This window comes from Amphiura filiformis, chromosome 9 (genome assembly GCF_039555335.1).
Source record: "Amphiura filiformis chromosome 9, Afil_fr2py, whole genome shotgun sequence".
NCBI lineage: Eukaryota > Metazoa > Echinodermata > Ophiuroidea > Amphilepidida > Amphiuridae > Amphiura > Amphiura filiformis.
The window spans coordinates 53854202-53872210 of record NC_092636.1 but is presented as its reverse complement, the minus strand read 5'-3'; the positions used below and the strand labels follow the sequence as shown (position 1 = coordinate 53872210).

Sequence of the window (18009 nt, the reverse complement as noted above, 5' to 3'; positions counted from 1 at the left end):
AAACGTGCACTATTTCACCCGGACAGCTATTATGCAACAAAATTATACGACATAGAAATATAATAAAGAAAATGATAAATAAATATATTTCTAGATGACTCTTCTTGTTACTTGTTTGTATGCTGTATGCCTCTTGAACGACCTCAGTGTGGGCGGAAAGGGTCGGTATACTTTTTCCTGATGATCGACGACAATCATGATACTAATTTCTCAGAAATTTATTTTGTGACAATTGCAACAGAAACGTGACACGATTTTTTTTGCAAATAATATCAAATAAACGAAAGGATAAATTTACATATCTTTGTTTTATTTAAATACAGGTGGCAAAACGTCAAATTTTTATTGGTATTATTTAGATTGGTAGGCCTTAATTTCATTTTAGTCTCAAATGAAAGCCAAAGCTTGGAAGTTTATTTCAAATCATATTTATTACATAAAACCCGGGCATAAAACACATATGAATAATATAAGGCTTGTTTGTTCAATAGCACAGGCCAGTAGCCATTAATTTTGCCGGGTTGTAGGATCATTTTTTCTATTATTCGGACGATTTACCCAAAAAATAGTTTACATGCAAGAAGTGGACATATTAAGGCAAAAAAAAGAAAGAAAGAAAAGAGTTGGTTGTTTGTCCTCCACCGCCCGCTCCTCAGTTTAAGGCCTGACTAATTTTTTTCTTTTTTCAGATTTGGAGTACGGTATCTCTGGACTTAGCTAGAGCTAAATGCTAGGATCTTTCAAGGTTGAAAATAAAAAGCCCCCCCCAAAAAAAAAAAAAGCATTTTGCGTCTTAAATATGCAAAGTTATAATTTGTGTTCATGTCATAGTCTATTATTATTAATGACTTCAAAATACATTGGATTTATATCCATTTTGAAATCATTAAAAGACTATGACATGAACACAAACTATATTAAACTTTGCATATTAAAGAAACAAAATGTTGTTGTTTTTTTAAGTCACCATGAATGACTGTAGCTTTTAGCTCTATAGCTAGGTCCAGGAATAGGCCAAATCCGATTTTTTTTTTTTTTTAAATCCGCCCACCCGCACCTCCTCTTTCAAAGCTGTGGAGGACAAACAATAATTTTTAGGCCTAACCAACAGAATTGACTTTGTGGAACGATATATTATTAAATCGCAGCACATAGTTACACAATACCGTAAAACCCCGTCTACAAGCATATAGAGTGCCTCTGATGAAAGCTACATTAATCCAGGCGCCATTATGGAATTTGAGCAAATAAATTACAGATCCAAGCATATACAAACAAGTATTATTTTAAGACCAATCTATTGTATTAGTATATTTACGCTTGCTTCGAATTAATTTAGCTTTCATAAAAAACATTATATATGCTTGTAGACGGGGTTTTACGGTAGTACAAGCTCAACATCAAATTTTTCTGCGTTTTAAATAATTTTGATTATTTTGTGACCCCGGAATGGAAAGAGGACAGTTAGTTTTAACCTTTTTCACGCCAAGGGGAAGCATTTTTGTGAAACTTTTCCCTCTCTCGATGCACAGCCGGCAGCCCTTTAACATTTGAACAATCATCTTTGCATGAATTAAGATGTTATGTAGAGTAATCATCTTTAACATCGTTAACTTAATGAGCTCACATTCAACGTGAACACATTATTTTATATACATTATACTTGTACTAAAAATGTATAAAAATGTTCATTCACTTTTATAAATAGAATTACGCGGTTCGTAATTAAGGTGGCCCCCACACAAAGGTGCGTAAATACAAATAATATACAATATGCAAATAAGCTCATTAATAATATTCATAAATATGCAAATAACACGGCACAAAACTATACAGCACATTAGGCCACCATGTACTATCACAATACCAAGTTAGAAGTTGATCGGTTATTATGAAAATGTAGGCAAAATGTGCAAATCAGCTCATTAATATGACACACAACTATACAGCACATCAAGCCACCATATCATATCCAATCACCAAACCAAGTTTGAAGTTGATTTGACTGGATTAATAAAAAATTTAGGTAAAATGTAGGCAAAATATGGAAAAAACTCATTAATATTCATAAATATGCAAATAACATGACACAAAACTATACAGCACATAAGGCCACCATATCCAATCACCAAACCAAGTTTGAAGTTGATCGGTTACTGCGTATAAGCTGGAGAGTGGATTAATGGAAATTTGGGCAAAATATGCAAATTAGCTCATTAATATTCATAAATTCTGCGAATAACATGACACAAAACTATACAGCACATCAGACTACCATATCCTATCACCAGTGATCACCATACCAAGTTTGAAGTGGATCGGTTATTGCGTTAGAGCTGCAGAGTGGATTAATGATTTTGCTTCCGCCCGGACAGCCAGGCAGCCAAACAAACAAACAACCAACCAGGCAACCATCTGGATGATAACATAAGCCCCACATGTGTGTGGGGGCCAAAAAGCAAAATATCGGCCTTAACTATTACGGTGTCCCAGGATGGTCATCTGCCGAAAAACGTACCGCGTCTATGTAACTTGCATACTGCAAACAGAAAGAGGAAACACGGAGATATGAAAACCAGTGAAACCAAAAAGTAATTCTTTACAACAAAGGCAAGGGACTGGTTTATCGATATGCTTGAGCGAACTGCGTAAACCACTACACTTTTCAATAGCCGTGCATGTGGCGGGAGTTTTAAAAGCACGAGCCCTAAACAAAATATGATGTACGCGCATACTATACCAGGCAAATAACAATGGAAATTGTGATGATGCACTCGCATATACTACCAGGCAATGACGTCACAAGTCAACTCATCTATATATTATTCTAAATGGGAAGTTTTAGACATTGTTTTGTTTTGTATCTTTAAATGGTAAGTATATAAAATAAAAGTATTTTCAGAAAGGAAACGATTCATGGAATCCAAATAGCACGACAGATTTCTGCAAAAATGAGTAGTTTTTGAGAAAAGCGCCAAATTTGATTTTCCGTGCCAATTGCTTTCCGTTCACCGTAACACTTACACCTAAATCGATGAAAACTGTATATTTATGCTCTAAAGACACAAAACTAGAAACAGGATCTGTGTTTCCACCTACGCATATCTCTTACCTTGCTTGATATAATTGTAGTTTCTCTATAATCAACCTTCGCATATTAACTTGCCAAGAGTGATTGCTCCTCTTTCCTTCCTAGATCCAGTATCTCCCAAATTAATGCTCATCACTGGGAGGAGATGCTTATCAGTAAACTCTCCCTCATCAAATTGGTTCTTGGCTTTCTGGTGATCGCAACTGCAAGTTTGTGAGCCCAGGAAACACGTGTTTTCATCTGTGAAACGGGAATGAAATGATATAAAACATCCAATGCTGAAGTTCTTTTTTGAAGAATACAAAATCACTGTGACAAAATAATAATCAGATTATTGTTTTTCCGTTGATCAGAGCTGGCCTCCACTATATTGAGAGCAGGTCTCTTATTTTATCCCTTGAAAAAGAAAAGTTTTGTCTTTTCAAAACGTCGGGTTTTTAACGATATGTTTTGTGTTATTGGATGTTGTGTACATATTTTCCCTGTTTTTAATTTTAATTTTATCCATTGCTAGTGTGACACTGTTGTATCCTTTTGGATCCATCCTTTGGTTCCTCGCTGGTCAGTTGGAACAGGTTTTCCCTGTTTGTATATGTTTTTCCTTCGTTTGTTTAGGTCGTATACTAAGTTCTTTTTGGTCATGGTCATTGGGTTTTTTTCTTCCTTTAATAATTTCCATTACCTCTGGAACTTTTCTATATCTCATATCATGCTCTCTGCCCCCATGCATGATCTGTTTGACCCAAGACGATATTTCTCCAGAACTTGTATTTCTTCATTATTATTTATTTTATTTTATTTAGCCACAGACCGTGATGACCGTATCAGCCCAACCACCACCACCAACCCTACCCCCAAACGGCGACGTACAACCCACCTTTAAAGATGGGATCCGGAAACCAGTCTTCAGGGAAAGTGGATCAGATGATCATTGTTGATGAAGTCTTCCGAGGCTCTGATGAGATTGACGAAATATTAATATAGACATGATAGAGTAAAATCAAATTTTAAAATATTTATAAATAAAAGGGGAGGAGCATACCTCCATTTGGCCCTCCAAAGGCGCATGCACATTTCCCGCTGTCTGTTGGTGCTCCTCCAAAATTGATTCTCTTCTCTCCGTTACGATCTCGCCACCACGCATAGGTAAGTCCAGAAGCGGTGTCGATCTGCATGAGGCCTGAATTCTTGCAGGCATACTGGCAAAATAATTGGAATTGAAATAAAAACACTATTTTCCTTTAAGATATATGGCTGACGCAATAGGATGGCGCTGCACGAAGTGAAAAAAGTGTTTCGAATTTGCCGGTTTTTTACCCAAATACTGCCCTCCTTTTGCGTATGCCATAGGCCTACTTCAAAAGGTTAACCCCAGCCAACAGTTTTACGTTATAACGTCGTATAAAAGTCATACGTTGTAAATACGTAAATTTGTGAACTCGTATTTGTGTTGTAACAATGTTATTTTTGGACGTTGATATAATATGACGTTGTTACGACGTGAACGTACATGTATCATTCAAACGTGCCGGTGGGACGTCGTAACAACGTATGAATTGCAGAAAGTTAACTTGGTGTTTAAGACGTAAATAATATGTCATTACCGAATGTTTCGAAGGCTTTTTTAAAATCATGTCCAGGAACGTTGTAATAACGTTGTAAATTACCTTATTACAACCTATGTACAATGTCAGCGAACGTCGTGAAAAGGTAGTGTGTTGACTGGGATATAGCTGAGATTTTATAATAAAATATAGGCTACTTCAACAACAACTATCGGAGCCAGAGATAAAAATACTAGTTTGTTTCTAACGGGCTCCTTGCAGGCCGTGATTGGTTAGTAGTGCGTAAAAGGAAGGCCGATTCATCTGGTGCCTTCATCGAAGAAAAGGAATCAACTTTTCTGGGCGTTGTTGACATATAGTGCCTTCAGAAAAGAAAGTTGCCTATAAGGCCAAAGGCTTTTGGTGTATAAATTTAACCAAAATTCACGCTGTTTTACCGCTACGTTCAGAAATTTCAATCATCACGACGAATCGTAACAAACAAATCGTTTCTGAGTTTGATTGACAAATGACGTCAGACGCAAAACTAGTATTTCTATATCTGGCTCCGATTATAGAATATCTGTTAAACGACACAATGAACGGGGTACCACTGACGTATAGGCCTATGGATGGCTATTCGGGTCATTACGTGTATTAATACGTGTATTCGAAATTTCGGATCATTACGTTTATTAAGATACACGTAATTATGACCCGAATAGCCAACCATAGACGTAGACCTACCTTCACGTATTGTCTGCACGATTTTGATGCATCTGCCATGGCTCCTAATTGCTCCATTGTAGCGCCATTAGCATAGACGGGTTCCAAATTGAACGAGCCTGGATTTTCAAAGCCATTAACTGGTATAGCTGGTTGTTCATCACTATGTCCAACTTGGGTTATACCTGAAATAGGCCGGCTAAACAGTTATGGGAAGAAATGGCCTATAGCATATTGTAGTGGTTTGGCATCGGCAATACCTGGGCCGGTGCCAACCATTAATTATCCACAATGATTGCCCGTTGTATTATGCTTTTGGGCAATTGTGTAGTTTACACGATATTTAGTACCACACCCTTAAACACTAAATATATGCTATACCCTAGTCAACCCTTTTCAAGATAAACGTTCGCAGCTACTCAAATTCGATTCAGCTAGGCCTATAATGAGCCCGCTGCGTAGGCCTATACTATGTACAACCATGTTAAGCTAAAAATTAATATCATCCCTGAATCTTGCCCACGAAAAGGGGTTCAGTCAGCAACGCCACCAAGATGTGTTTTGAGGGATTCTCAATATGAATAATGAATTTTTAAGTTATTTACTTTCTGGTTTAGTAACGCACCTTCGCCGCTCTCCATGTCGCAAAATACTGTAAATGGTTCAATAGGACCATCCCTATCAGGATCAACGGTATAGTCCGCACTGTAGATGTAGCCATGGTTGAATATTTCGGCACAAGTTCGGTCATATTGTGCGCCTGGTGGTGTCGTAGTTACTCTCATGGTAGTAGCTGGTTTGGCTGTAGTTGGCATCAACGTAGTCGGCAAATCAGGTTTTGGCTTTTTTCCTTTCCCGGGTTTCGGTTTCTGTTTATAAAGTAACATTAACAATCCTTTTAGTAGTATACTAATCATCAGTGATAAGGCGACGAAAAAAGAAAACCCTGTTCTACGGGCCCGACCGACCCAGATTTTGAACAAATTGGGGAAAAATTGTTCCTGACCGACCCAAATTTCGGAAATTTCAGGAACAAATTGCAAATTATTTACAGATTTTGGTGATTTTTTGGGTCATTTCAACAAAAATTTCAAATGGTAGTAAAGCTGAATTTATATTCCATAGAGCATTGCTAAACGATGAGCGATTGGTATTTGACCAATGAGGTAGCGCTAGCGCGTTTTTCCCAACGCAACAAAAAGCGCTCCACCTCATTAGCTAAAAACCAATCCATATCGCTCAGCGATGAAGTATAAATTCAGCTTAACACGTTTATAAACCTACCTTTTTTGGATTTTCATTCTCTGGTTCTTCTCTTCCTGAATCTGGTCCTGCATCCGGTCCTGGATCTGGTCCTGCATCCGGTCCTGGATCTGGTCCTGCATCTGGTCCAGGTCCTGGATCTGGTGTTGGTTCAGGTCCTGGTTCAGGCTGATGTGGATCTGGATCTCCTGTTTCTTCTGGTTGTCTTGGTTGATCAGGCTGGCCAGGTCCTACCAGAAAGAACAATAGCAACGGATATAACGAAAGATGGGCACATTTTGAAATAACACATAATAACCTAGAAAATGGTAGAATGGAATATACTCAATTGTCTACTCGCTGCACGCAGTCGCACAAGCTATCTGCACTTCTGCACCATGCCATGTCAGGTTTGGAAATATGAGATCAACAAGCTTTGGTGCCACTGACATGCAAGGGGGATTTCTTGGCACGTCGAGAAGGGACAATTAGTTTGGGCAATTATAAGGAAATTTAGCCCTGCACAACCCCTTGCGTCAAATTTAATGAGTTACAGAAGATGGTGCACAGTTTTTCATTAATCATGTTAAACGGCTTACATAAAATCGACGCTTGTACCAACTTTAAATAACAACATGACTATCTAAGTCATCCTTCCCTACTGAGTGCTAGCTGACGATATAATCATTTGAATGGTTTGTCCCTTCTTCTCGAAACTCGATTCAATATTATTTTAACAATGTTCAAATGGAAATTGGCTCAAAATGTTCAAACAACCATAATCTTTACACTTAAAATTATTTTGTATAATATAGAAGAAATCTGATGCTACTCATTGTAATTTATCCTTTTGCCGCGCCGGTACATCCCTTTTAAAGGGATTTTTATTAAAACAAGATTCAGTATTTAGTCTAAAATTCTTACGTGTATCGTCTTCACCGGGCTGCGCAGAGCTGCCTCGACCTTCCTCCAGTATCCTGACTTTTTCTTCAAGCTCTGTTATTCTTTTCTCTATATAATATACATGGACTTCTATTTGCTCTTGGAAAAAGATAAAGGTATCCAGTGTTATTTGGTTTTGTCTTCGTGTCAAGCTATCTACTGTCAGTGGATCGCCAACAACGGCAACGACCACTAAAAGGATAACACCACAAAGTTGGTGCGCATCCATCCTGTTTACTCTGTATAAAGAAAAAAGATAAACAGTTGATGTTATTATTATAAGTTTAATATTTTCATAATATAAGCCTACATCGCAGTTTTAAGGCTGGATTGTATGATGAACTATAATTAATAACGTCCAAATTTAATGAAATTACATTAATGAGTCAAAATATTAATTAACAATGGAAAATGTATCGTGTCTTAGTTTCATCACCAGCATGTCTTGCGCAATCACCAGCATGCACTGCGCTGTCTTTTTAAACGCAGTTCTTGTTGATATCTCACTTATAGGGACATACACAGCAAATACAAAACTGTTTTTGAAACGTTATGCGTGTTATATCAAAAGCGTGTTGGTTTTATTCAAAACATTTTAATAATATTTACATGTCAGGTTCTGTAAAGGTGATGAAAACATTTTGAAAAAACCCTACTACAACAACATTTCAAAATGTTGTCGAAATGTTATTGTAATGTTATTGTATGTTATTGTAATGTTATTGAAAATATTGTTGGCAAACATTTTTGAGAAATATTTTGTCAACACCTTAATACATTATGTTAGAATCTTTTACGCCAAGCTTTCAAAATGTTTTCTGAATACGTCTTATACCCTTTTTATAACCCGACATTTATGCCGAAACGTTTCCTGTCGAACGTTTTGTAGTTTTTGTGTCTGCTGCTCGGCACTCCATGCACACGGGGCCTCCTATGTAAATATCAGGAAAAACAATTATCCGCATAGGATTTGCTCTTCTTGCCAAATACTGGCCCAGTGAATAATAACTTGATGCCATGGCTTCTTAATTTTGAGAAAACAATCATGATTCTAAATAACGAGACTTCCAAATATAGGCTAAATATCAAAAACGTAACAAACATGGTGTACAGGGTGTCTCAATAAAAACGCAACCCGACTTTGAATCCTTGGGGCTAATGTATGGAATTTTGAAATAAACAGTCATTCACATGAGATAATGTCAATAATTATTCAAAGTCCATCTTGTCCACGAATGGAATCACGGGACAGATAGATTCTCACGGTTCATGTACTCAATTAATTAATCCACAGTTGTTTCCAATTAAATTCCGATTTTTTTCCAAGTCAGTAGGGGGGGCAGCAAGTTTCCACCCTGTAATTGAACCTGGGACCTCACGCACCTGGAGGGGGTTCTCCCTGGTGACTTGAAGGTATAGGATGTGCCACGGTTTGGGGGTACCTTTCTAGCGATTTTGGTATATCGATGGGTGGGTTTTAAGTGGAGACCGTCCAATGCGCCAAAATGGGCGCATTTGGGCAAAAGTGCCCCTAAAACCGCTTGTGTGTTTTTTGTGGGAAATTAGTAAACTGATGGTGCCAAAACAGCAAAAAGTAGGTATAGAGAAAGTCAGTATCCGAAAGTCTGTGTCTCACATCCCGTACGTACAAAAATATTTGAAGGCCCCTCCCCCTTCCGACTTACGCAACATATGCGATAAGGCTACGTTGCACCATAAGCATTGTCACGAGCTTAATAGATATTACAGTCAGTTTTTTGAAAAAGACCTTTTTGGTCTTCCAGCCTTTTCCTCCATATGTACCGTGTTTATATATTATTTTTTTATGTAATGTCTTTGATTTTTATGGAAATAAAATATGAATGAATGAATGAATGAATGAATGAAAAAAAAATAGTGAGACCGAAAAAAAAATTGCCTCCCTGATGAGTAAAGGAAATCCGCCAGATCAAAACTCACATCCCCTCCCCCCCCGATTAACCGTGAAATCTATTATTATATACTTGTGTAGGTTCTGTGGTTCTTGAGTTATTTTGTAAAGAGGGCTGAAACAACAACACTTTTGTAAAACGTACATAACTCATTAACAACAATAAATCAAGCAAGTTTTCAAAGTGATTTGTAGAAAGAACTCAATTTTTTATATAAATTTCCTATGATTCTTACTTGGTCAAATTAATGTTGGTACAAACACGAAATAAATATCGTTATTAAAATATAAGTGACTTACCTCTTTACACTAAATCGCAATAAAATAGATAATAATTCCGAGGAATGGAATCTTCAAGTTGACGATTATCTCCTCATCTGCACGTCTGATGGGTCAAGTGTTAGCAAACTGTTTATATATTATGACAACGTCATCTCTAACACCCCAGGGAGGTTAATACAAGTGTCATCTTTTGGTTGATTCATTTATAAATCAACCAATCACGAGAAAGAATACATTTTTGGTGACTTTGCACTTGGTATCAATAATGTGATTGTGTGATGCTGATATCAAAACCTTGGCCCTGGTTTGTCATATGTTTATATAATCTAAATTATATATGAGGTTTAAATTTCGGAAAACGCATATTTGAGGGGTTTCTTGATAATAAATTAATAAGATTCGCATCTTCCCTGTTCAAGGAATACATGTATTAAGTTGGTTTTTCTATATCATAGGCATGTCTAAAATGTTTGTGTGGCATTTACCAGTACAGGAACTTGTTCCTATACAAAAAGATGACCGGAACGCAATATAGTAGGCCTATTTGAAAGTTTTCACGATTTTTTTTCTTTAAAATCAATTAGCAATATCAAACAAAAATACTCTAAGAAATTGCAACAATTGCATTTTCCACTCACCCGAGACTGCTGTGCCTTGAGATACGGCATAATGGTCCTATAATTATTATTATGTCAAAATATGAATAATGATGCATTAAATTTCTAAATGCATTTAGTCACTTTTTTAGGCTTGAACGCAGGATCTGGCACACCTACAAAATTGTGACGACTGTGCAATATTCGAATACCTTGGCCATGTTGGCAAACTTCGCTTTTAAAATACAGATAAGAAATGCAACAAAAGGGTTACGCCTATTTAAAAGTACCGGGCTGTAGCCGAGAAATTCAATAGGAGTATATACCCCTTCCCAAAGAGTCTTCGTATTGTAGGCCTACTAATATAGGTGAATTTTCGAATTAGACCTATAGCACAATTATGTTTCCCTAAGTTGCGTTTCCTCTTTTTTTACCGCACAGTTTGTTGAACCACAAACATGTTTTGAACTCATACAGATAAATTGGCTATAAAACATGTACCGGTAAACTATATATAATATATACAATAAGGTATGGGTGCAGCAAGTTGACAATTTGCATATTTGAACGTCTTCAAACTAAAGATAGTATATTTCCAATATTATTGTGATTGATTTAGACGTGTGACAAACTAACAAACCGCTTGCCCTTTATGCTGAATTGGAAACATTGTATTGTCAAAAATATATGAGCTGATCACTCTAATATATAGGATCTCTTAAGGGATCTAAAATGAGCGTTTATTGCGTTTCGACAGTATTTTTGTGGGACATGAGAGCACCTCAGACCTATCGAATTGTATTCTGAATACGAAGCATGTCTTTCTGATATCAAATAATTTTCATTTTTTGAAAGTCACAATATAATACAAATTTTATGACAAATTATAAAAATTTGATATTTTTCAAATTTTTGACATATAACAGTCCTCGAAGTAAATTATATCAATCTAATGACATATTCTTAAAGTGTATGTAGCAGGGAGGAAAAGCCGACGGTCAATTGAAAATTTTGACCTTTCATATTGAAGATATGGATTTTTTTCCCAAAAAGACCTAATTTTTTTGGTGTTTTGGGGAAAAAATCCATATCTTCAATGCGAAAGGTCAAAATTTTCAATTGATCGTCGGCTTTTCATCCCACCTACTACACTTTAAGAATAAATCATCAGATTTATAAAGTTTACTTCAAGTACTGTTAAATATCAAAATATCAATTTTAATGATTTGCCATAAAATGTGTATTACATTGCGAATTTCAAAAATCAAAATTATTTGATATCAGAAGGACATTCTTCGTATTCAGAATGCAATTCGATATGTCTGATGTCAAATAAATACTGTCCAAACGTTCATACCCCAGCCCTTAAGGGTAGACTATAGGTATTGTTGGTCGAAGCAGCCAAAAATTCGATTTTCATTATCTAAATCAATAGTAGGCCTATATTATTGACAAATAACACTTTGATGTTTTGCAAAAGTTCATTCTACAAATTAAAAGTGTTTTTGTTTCAGCCCTCTTTACAACATAACTCAAGAACCACAGGACCTACAAAGATTTAAATATCTGGATATTTGAATTCTTCTACACACTCGCTACGAAATGATCAATGCATTTTTCCTAAAGCTCACTACCATTCACAAGATGCTGTGAACTGCCAAATCGAAACAGTTTAAAATAGTTGCTAACTTTAAATGAAAAAGAGTGAGCAAAACGAGTGAGCATGGCGAGAGTGCACTTTAAAAAGTAAAATTTTTACTCCAAAAAGGACCACTCCATCATGCATGATATCAAGGGCAATAATGGACGCAATTCCATCTGCCTTTTCAGAATAATCGAATTTCTCAGAAAATAGGAAGGTTATAACATTAGTTATCGGTTCAAAACACGTTCTCATCCCGGCCTGAACTTGTGAATAAGATACACTTCACGTTTCTTTCGTCATTGACTGGATTTCCCTAAATGGTTTTGCGTATGCGTTGGATTCACACGCTCGGCATTAAAGCGCTATTAAGTTTCTAATCACACCAATGACCCTAACCCGGGGGACCCGAATGATGTTCTGGGCAAAGTCTCTTTTATTTATGCCTTTAATAATATGCTATATATTAGTTGATTATCTTGAGACCTGCGGTCATTTTGAGAGGAAAATGTGCCCAAACTAACAACATGAGTAGATTTTAAAATTAGCGCCTATAGATTAAACAAGGTGTCATAAAATCATAACAGTCTCGCTATGATGTATTTCAACTCTGCAACCCCGCGTCGCGGTTCGAGGCCCACCCCTGCCAAGTGTGATTTTTTGAAAAAAATATTTTAGGGAAATGGGCTATAGGCGAATTTATGTATGACGAAGGGAGGAGTGTATTGTAACATAGCAAAGAACGATGAATATATATATATACGCATTTTGATACCTTTTCGTCCAATGTCGTCAACACAACAGTATGTTTAAAGAAAAAAACCCGAATTTAAAAGTTGCAGTTACTTGTAGGGCCTGTTGATTTGAATTCAGCGTGCAACGATTAAGCTTGTGTATAAAAGATGTACCAGTGATTGCTGTCTGTAAACGGCAACTATTAAATTCTGGTATTTTTCTTTAAACACTAGTGTGTTGTTAATAATAAAATTGACTTGATTGAGCACATAGGCCTATTTATTGGTCGAGATAAAATATTGGACGAGCTAAAACGAGGCGTAGTCGAGTCCAATATTTGAAAACTCATAGCGAGACCAATAAATATTGGGCGTAAAGCATCCAATTTTATCAGTATTATGTTTTGGATCCAATATTTTCACACACTTGGATTCATCAAAACATAATAATGAACGACATTGGACGAACGGGCTATCAAAATGGGCGAAAATATACCATCCTGCTTTCTATATTAAAATATTGTGAATATTTATTATTAGTTTTGCATGTTCTGGAGCTATATAGGAGCTAGCGTACCCGCCCTCGGAAATCAGCTTCTAATCGATCAGAAAATATGCATATAAAATGATAAGCTATATGTTAACATATTCAATAAATATCCCTAGGGGTCAAGGTTCAAATTTCAAAATCGGCCAAATTTTGTCAAAAATCACGACAAAGTAGGCTATACCAAAGTATATCTGGTCATAACGATTTAGAAAAAGTATCATTTGACCTATCTGCGACATCTACGGTTCTAGAGCTTGAGTTATAAACAGAAAGGTCTATAAAGTGGTCAGTTTTTTTGGCAACAAAGTGGTCACAAATTCAAAAAGCTTCTATTTCAATAAAAATGGTCCGCCTGTCAAAAAACGAAAGAGAAAATCGGAAAGGCAAAGTTAAAGAAAAGGGGCAAGGACCCTGTTTCTCACCAAGGTTCGGCCCGATTATGGGCCAAAATAGTGTAAAATACCAATTTTTTACGCGTGTTAAGTCCAGAAGAGGCCCCAGTGGCGCCGCAGATTTTCAAAAGGGGAGGGGCGCGGGTTTTGATTCCCCCGACTGCTCAAAACATTTCGGCTTGCTTCGCTTGCCATAATTGGTAACCCTTAATTTCCCCAGAGTGGGAGCATTTCCCAAGACTGACAAGTAGGCCTACTCTGACTGATATAAGTGTCCTACCCCCGTGTACGCCACTGGTGGGCCGGGGCTTAGTTTCAGCCAGATGGCGTAGATTTCTTTTTGACATTAATGGATTTGCACTTTCGGGCTAAAATGGGCAAATATGAGGTTAATTTGGTCAGAAACCCATTATCGGGCGTCAACATTGTGGGATGATTGTATAGACCACCCTGGCAAAATATTGGGGGATTTTTTTAGCGTTTCAAACTAATATTGTTTACTAAAGAAAGATATTTCCCACCTCTGTAAGGCACATCGTGTGGGTCTATATATTATAGGTTAGTCAGAATTCCGTTTTAATTTCACCTTTTTTCACTTGTAACTGCCAAAATGTCCAACCAGGACTTCATTTCTGATTTCACACCACCAAATAGAATTATATCGTTGTGCGCCCTTAATATCACTTCTTAGAAAAACCCATGGATTCTCAATTTAAGCATTAAAATGAGCAGAAATTTGCATAATTTTAGCCAAATTTGGATTGGTCATGATTAGTAATATTATTTCCTGCAAGTGTACCACAGATGGGGTAGATCAAATAATTGTTAATGATTTTAAGCAGCCTTTTCTTTACAGAAACACTGGCATGGTTTTGCCTGTAAAATAGGCAATTCCCAGACATCGTAGACTTCGAGGGCCAGTCGTAAAAAATAATGACGGTCAACCTATATTTTTTCCCAGCCAGAGGGATCAGGCAAGGGCTGATTTCAACCATCATAGCTGGCGCTTAAAACTGAGTCGCTCCTGTGAAGAAAAAATGACGTTTTCTTAAGGCAAATTTAGCACATATCTCTATGGGACTCTGATTTGGTTGTGTGAGATCTTCTAATATAACCACCAGCAGAAATAATCGATATTTCTATCGTGGCTTGCAAAATCATCCATCCATGGGCACATTCGCGAGTTGATTTTGACAAAATTGATAGTAGGAATTGAAAAATTGTGCAATCAAAACCGAAATTCTGACAAAACTATGACATATGATGTGCTTTAGAAAGTTGGGAAATATCTTTCGTTAGCGAATTATGTTACTTTGAAAAGTAAAAACGTTGACCCAAAAAAAAGCTCGCTTGGCAAGTTGAAGCCTGTGAAAATCAAAATCTTACTTACTGATCCCATAACCCTCCTGGGTTGTAGGGGCACTGCATGACCGCTCCACCACCATCCTCCATCTGTCTCGGTTGTGCGCCAGGGTTTGAGTCTGTGAGAAGTTCATCCCAGTCCATTCTGTCAGTCCATTCTGTGATGTTGTCCATCCATCTCTTTCTCTGCCGGCCTCTTCTTCTCTTTCCCTGCACTGTTACCTGTAGGATCGTCTTGGATAGGCCGCTGGATCTTGTTACATGGCCATACCACTTTAACTTCCTTTTCTCATGCAATGTGATATTCTTCTGCGAACTTCCTCGTTGGTGATGTGCACTGATGTGGTCAGTATAATTATGATATGCGGAGGAGCCTTCGTAAGTATCTCATTTCTACTAACTGCTTGGATCTTTCTCTTTAGCTATGCCGTCAGGGTCGACCACGACTCACACACGTACAAAAAGATTGAGAGCACTAACCCAGCAAACACAAAAACGTTTTTAAAACGTTTTAAATAAGTTATTATTAGGGTTTTGGTTTAGGCAAAAACGTTTTAATAACATTAAAATGTCGGGTTATATAAAGGTCATGAAATCGTTTAAAACGTTGTGTATGAAAGCACACTACAACAATATTTTTAAAATGTTTTCGAAATGCCATTGTAAACTATTTTTGCAAACATTTTTGGCCAAATATTTTGTCAACACTTAAATAACATTATGTTAAAATATTTGCACCCAGCAAACACAGAAATGTTCTTAAAATGTTTTTTACAAAACATTTTAATAACATTAAATGTCGGGTTATATAAAGGTCGTGAAAACATTTTAAAAACGTTATTGTAAATATTTTGGGCAAACATTTTTTGCAAAATATTTTTTCAACCCCCAAATAACATTCTGTTTAGAATGATTTGTACCAAGTTTTCAAAAATGTTTTTGGAATGTTATTAAAACGTTTTTGTACCCTTTATATAACCCGATATTTAAATGTTTTCTGTAAAACATTTGTGTTTGCTGTGCAGTAAATTACCAACAAATGTTTTTAATGTTATGAAAACGTTTTATACCATTAATGTACCCTTTATATAACCCGACATTTAAACGTTTTCTGACAACCTTTTATAACCTTTTGCGAATGATGTCGAAAACGTTTTGTGTTTGCTGGGAAGGCATGAACTAACCTTAATTTGGAGTGAGTTCAGAGTGATGTTTTTGTCTCTCCAAATCGGTTGCAGTTTTGCCAGGGCAGTTGTTGTCTGTGCAATTCTGGAGAGGATTTCTGGTTTGGAACCTTCTTGGCTAATAATCATGGCCCCTAGATACTAGTATTTTAATTTCTTCACTGTGTCAAGTTACTGGCCATTGACTGAGATTGGTGTTTTTATTTCTCTGTCATTACTTTTCATCAGCTTTGTCATCTCTCCACTTACCTCCATACCATATATCTGGTTGACGTTGTTACCAGCCGCTTTACGAGGTCTGCTAGCTCTTCTTCGTTTCCTGCTAATCCGTAAATGTTGTCAGCAAACATTGGGTTTGTGATTGTTTGGTCTCCTGTGCTGACTGTTCCACAATGGTATTCTAGTGCTTCAGTCATTGATTCTTTCCAAGAAGACGTTGAACAAGGTAGGAGATAGCAGACAACCTTGACGTTCGCCAACTGACATGACTGACGTGTGGAACCATTCTCCGATTTTGCCTTGTTGCAAGTATACTGCGCTGCTGGATTTACTGTACAGATGTTGGATTGATTTGATTAGCTTCTGGCCCATGTTGTAGAATCTTCATTGTGGCCCACAGTGCGTTGTGCCACACACGGTCAAATGCCTTCTTGAAGTCAATGAACACATGCAAGATGTCCTGCTGGTGTTGGTTGTATTTCTCACCCAGGACACGTAGATTAAATATTTGCTCGGTTGTGCTTCTTCCACTCCAGAAACCGGCTTGCTCCTCAGAAATAATCTCTTCTGCCTGGGGTTTCAGCCTGTTCAGTAAGACTTTCAGCATGACCTTACTGAAGTGACTGATTAAACTGATGGTTCTGTAGTTCTGGCATTTTTGCAGGTTGCCTTTCTTGGGGAGCGTGATGATGAGCGACTTGAGTCCATGGTGTTGGCCAATCACCAGATTGCCATATCTTATTGCAAATGACTGTGAGGATGTCAATTGTCATTTCGCCTCCATGTCTGATGAGCTCAGCTGTAATATTGTCTATCCCCGGAGCCTTTCCATTCTGAAGTGATTTAATGGCTTTCTCCACCTCTTCCCTCAAGACGGGAAAGTCGTCATTGTTTGATGATTCCTGGCTTATGGTTACACTAGGATCTCCGTTTGTCTGGTGATTAAAAAGGTCTGAGCAATACTCCGTCCACCTCTTTAGTATGTCTTCCTCTTCTGTGAGACAGTTCCCCTCTTTGTCTTGGATGGTTTTTACACGTGGCTGTCTAGGTTTTGTGAGGTCATTGACAATCTGAAATGCTCTTCGGCTATTGTTTTTCTCCAGGCTTTCTTCCAGCTCAGTACATTGTTTCTTGATCCAATGATCCTTGGCTTTATTCATACTTTGCCTGATCTGCTTGCTGACTTTCTTGTACCCTTTGGTACCTGCTGGTGTGTTCTTATCCTTCTTTAGCTTTCTCCTTTTGTCACACATGTCCAATATGTCCTCAGTAACCCATTTTTGTGTTTTCCTGCGATGTTTCTCAAGTGTCTCCGTTGCTGCCTCAATCATGATTTCATTGAATTTTGATGTCAGCATTTCGAAACTGTCGTTGTCGTTGAGCATCAACAAGGGAGCAAATTTCCCACCTACTGTTGCTTTGAAGGAATCAGAGATGTTGGGGTCTTTCAGTCTGTCCAAGTTGAACTTGATCCTGGTGCTCTTGGTCCGATTGGTAGTCTTTAACCGGACTAGGAAGTTCAATATCACCATGTCATGGTCGCCCCCCCCCCCCCCAATGTCTGCACCTGGGT

At 37.4% G+C, this 18009-nt stretch overlaps 2 protein-coding genes across 2 annotated transcripts; both read right to left on the bottom strand.

The window, feature by feature from the left end:
• Positions 1–289: 289 nt before the first annotated feature.
• On the bottom strand, positions 290–9879 carry LOC140161168 (uncharacterized). Its single transcript, XM_072184612.1, has 8 exons — positions 9776–9879; positions 7528–7784; positions 6646–6854; positions 5987–6230; positions 5383–5546; positions 4134–4290; positions 3113–3331; positions 290–2539 (listed from the first exon to the last, which is right to left on the bottom strand). Exons 2-7 carry the CDS (start codon positions 7772–7774, stop codon positions 3144–3146), a joined length of 1209 nt encoding a protein of 402 aa, XP_072040713.1. The 5' UTR covers positions 7775–7784; positions 9776–9879; the 3' UTR covers positions 290–2539; positions 3113–3143.
• Positions 9880–17047: 7168 nt separating this feature from the next.
• LOC140160151 (uncharacterized) lies at positions 17048–17968 on the bottom strand. The gene has a single exon (XM_072183428.1). The coding sequence runs from the start codon at positions 17966–17968 to the stop codon at positions 17048–17050; it is 921 nt and encodes a 306-aa protein (XP_072039529.1).
• Positions 17969–18009: the final 41 nt, after the last annotated feature.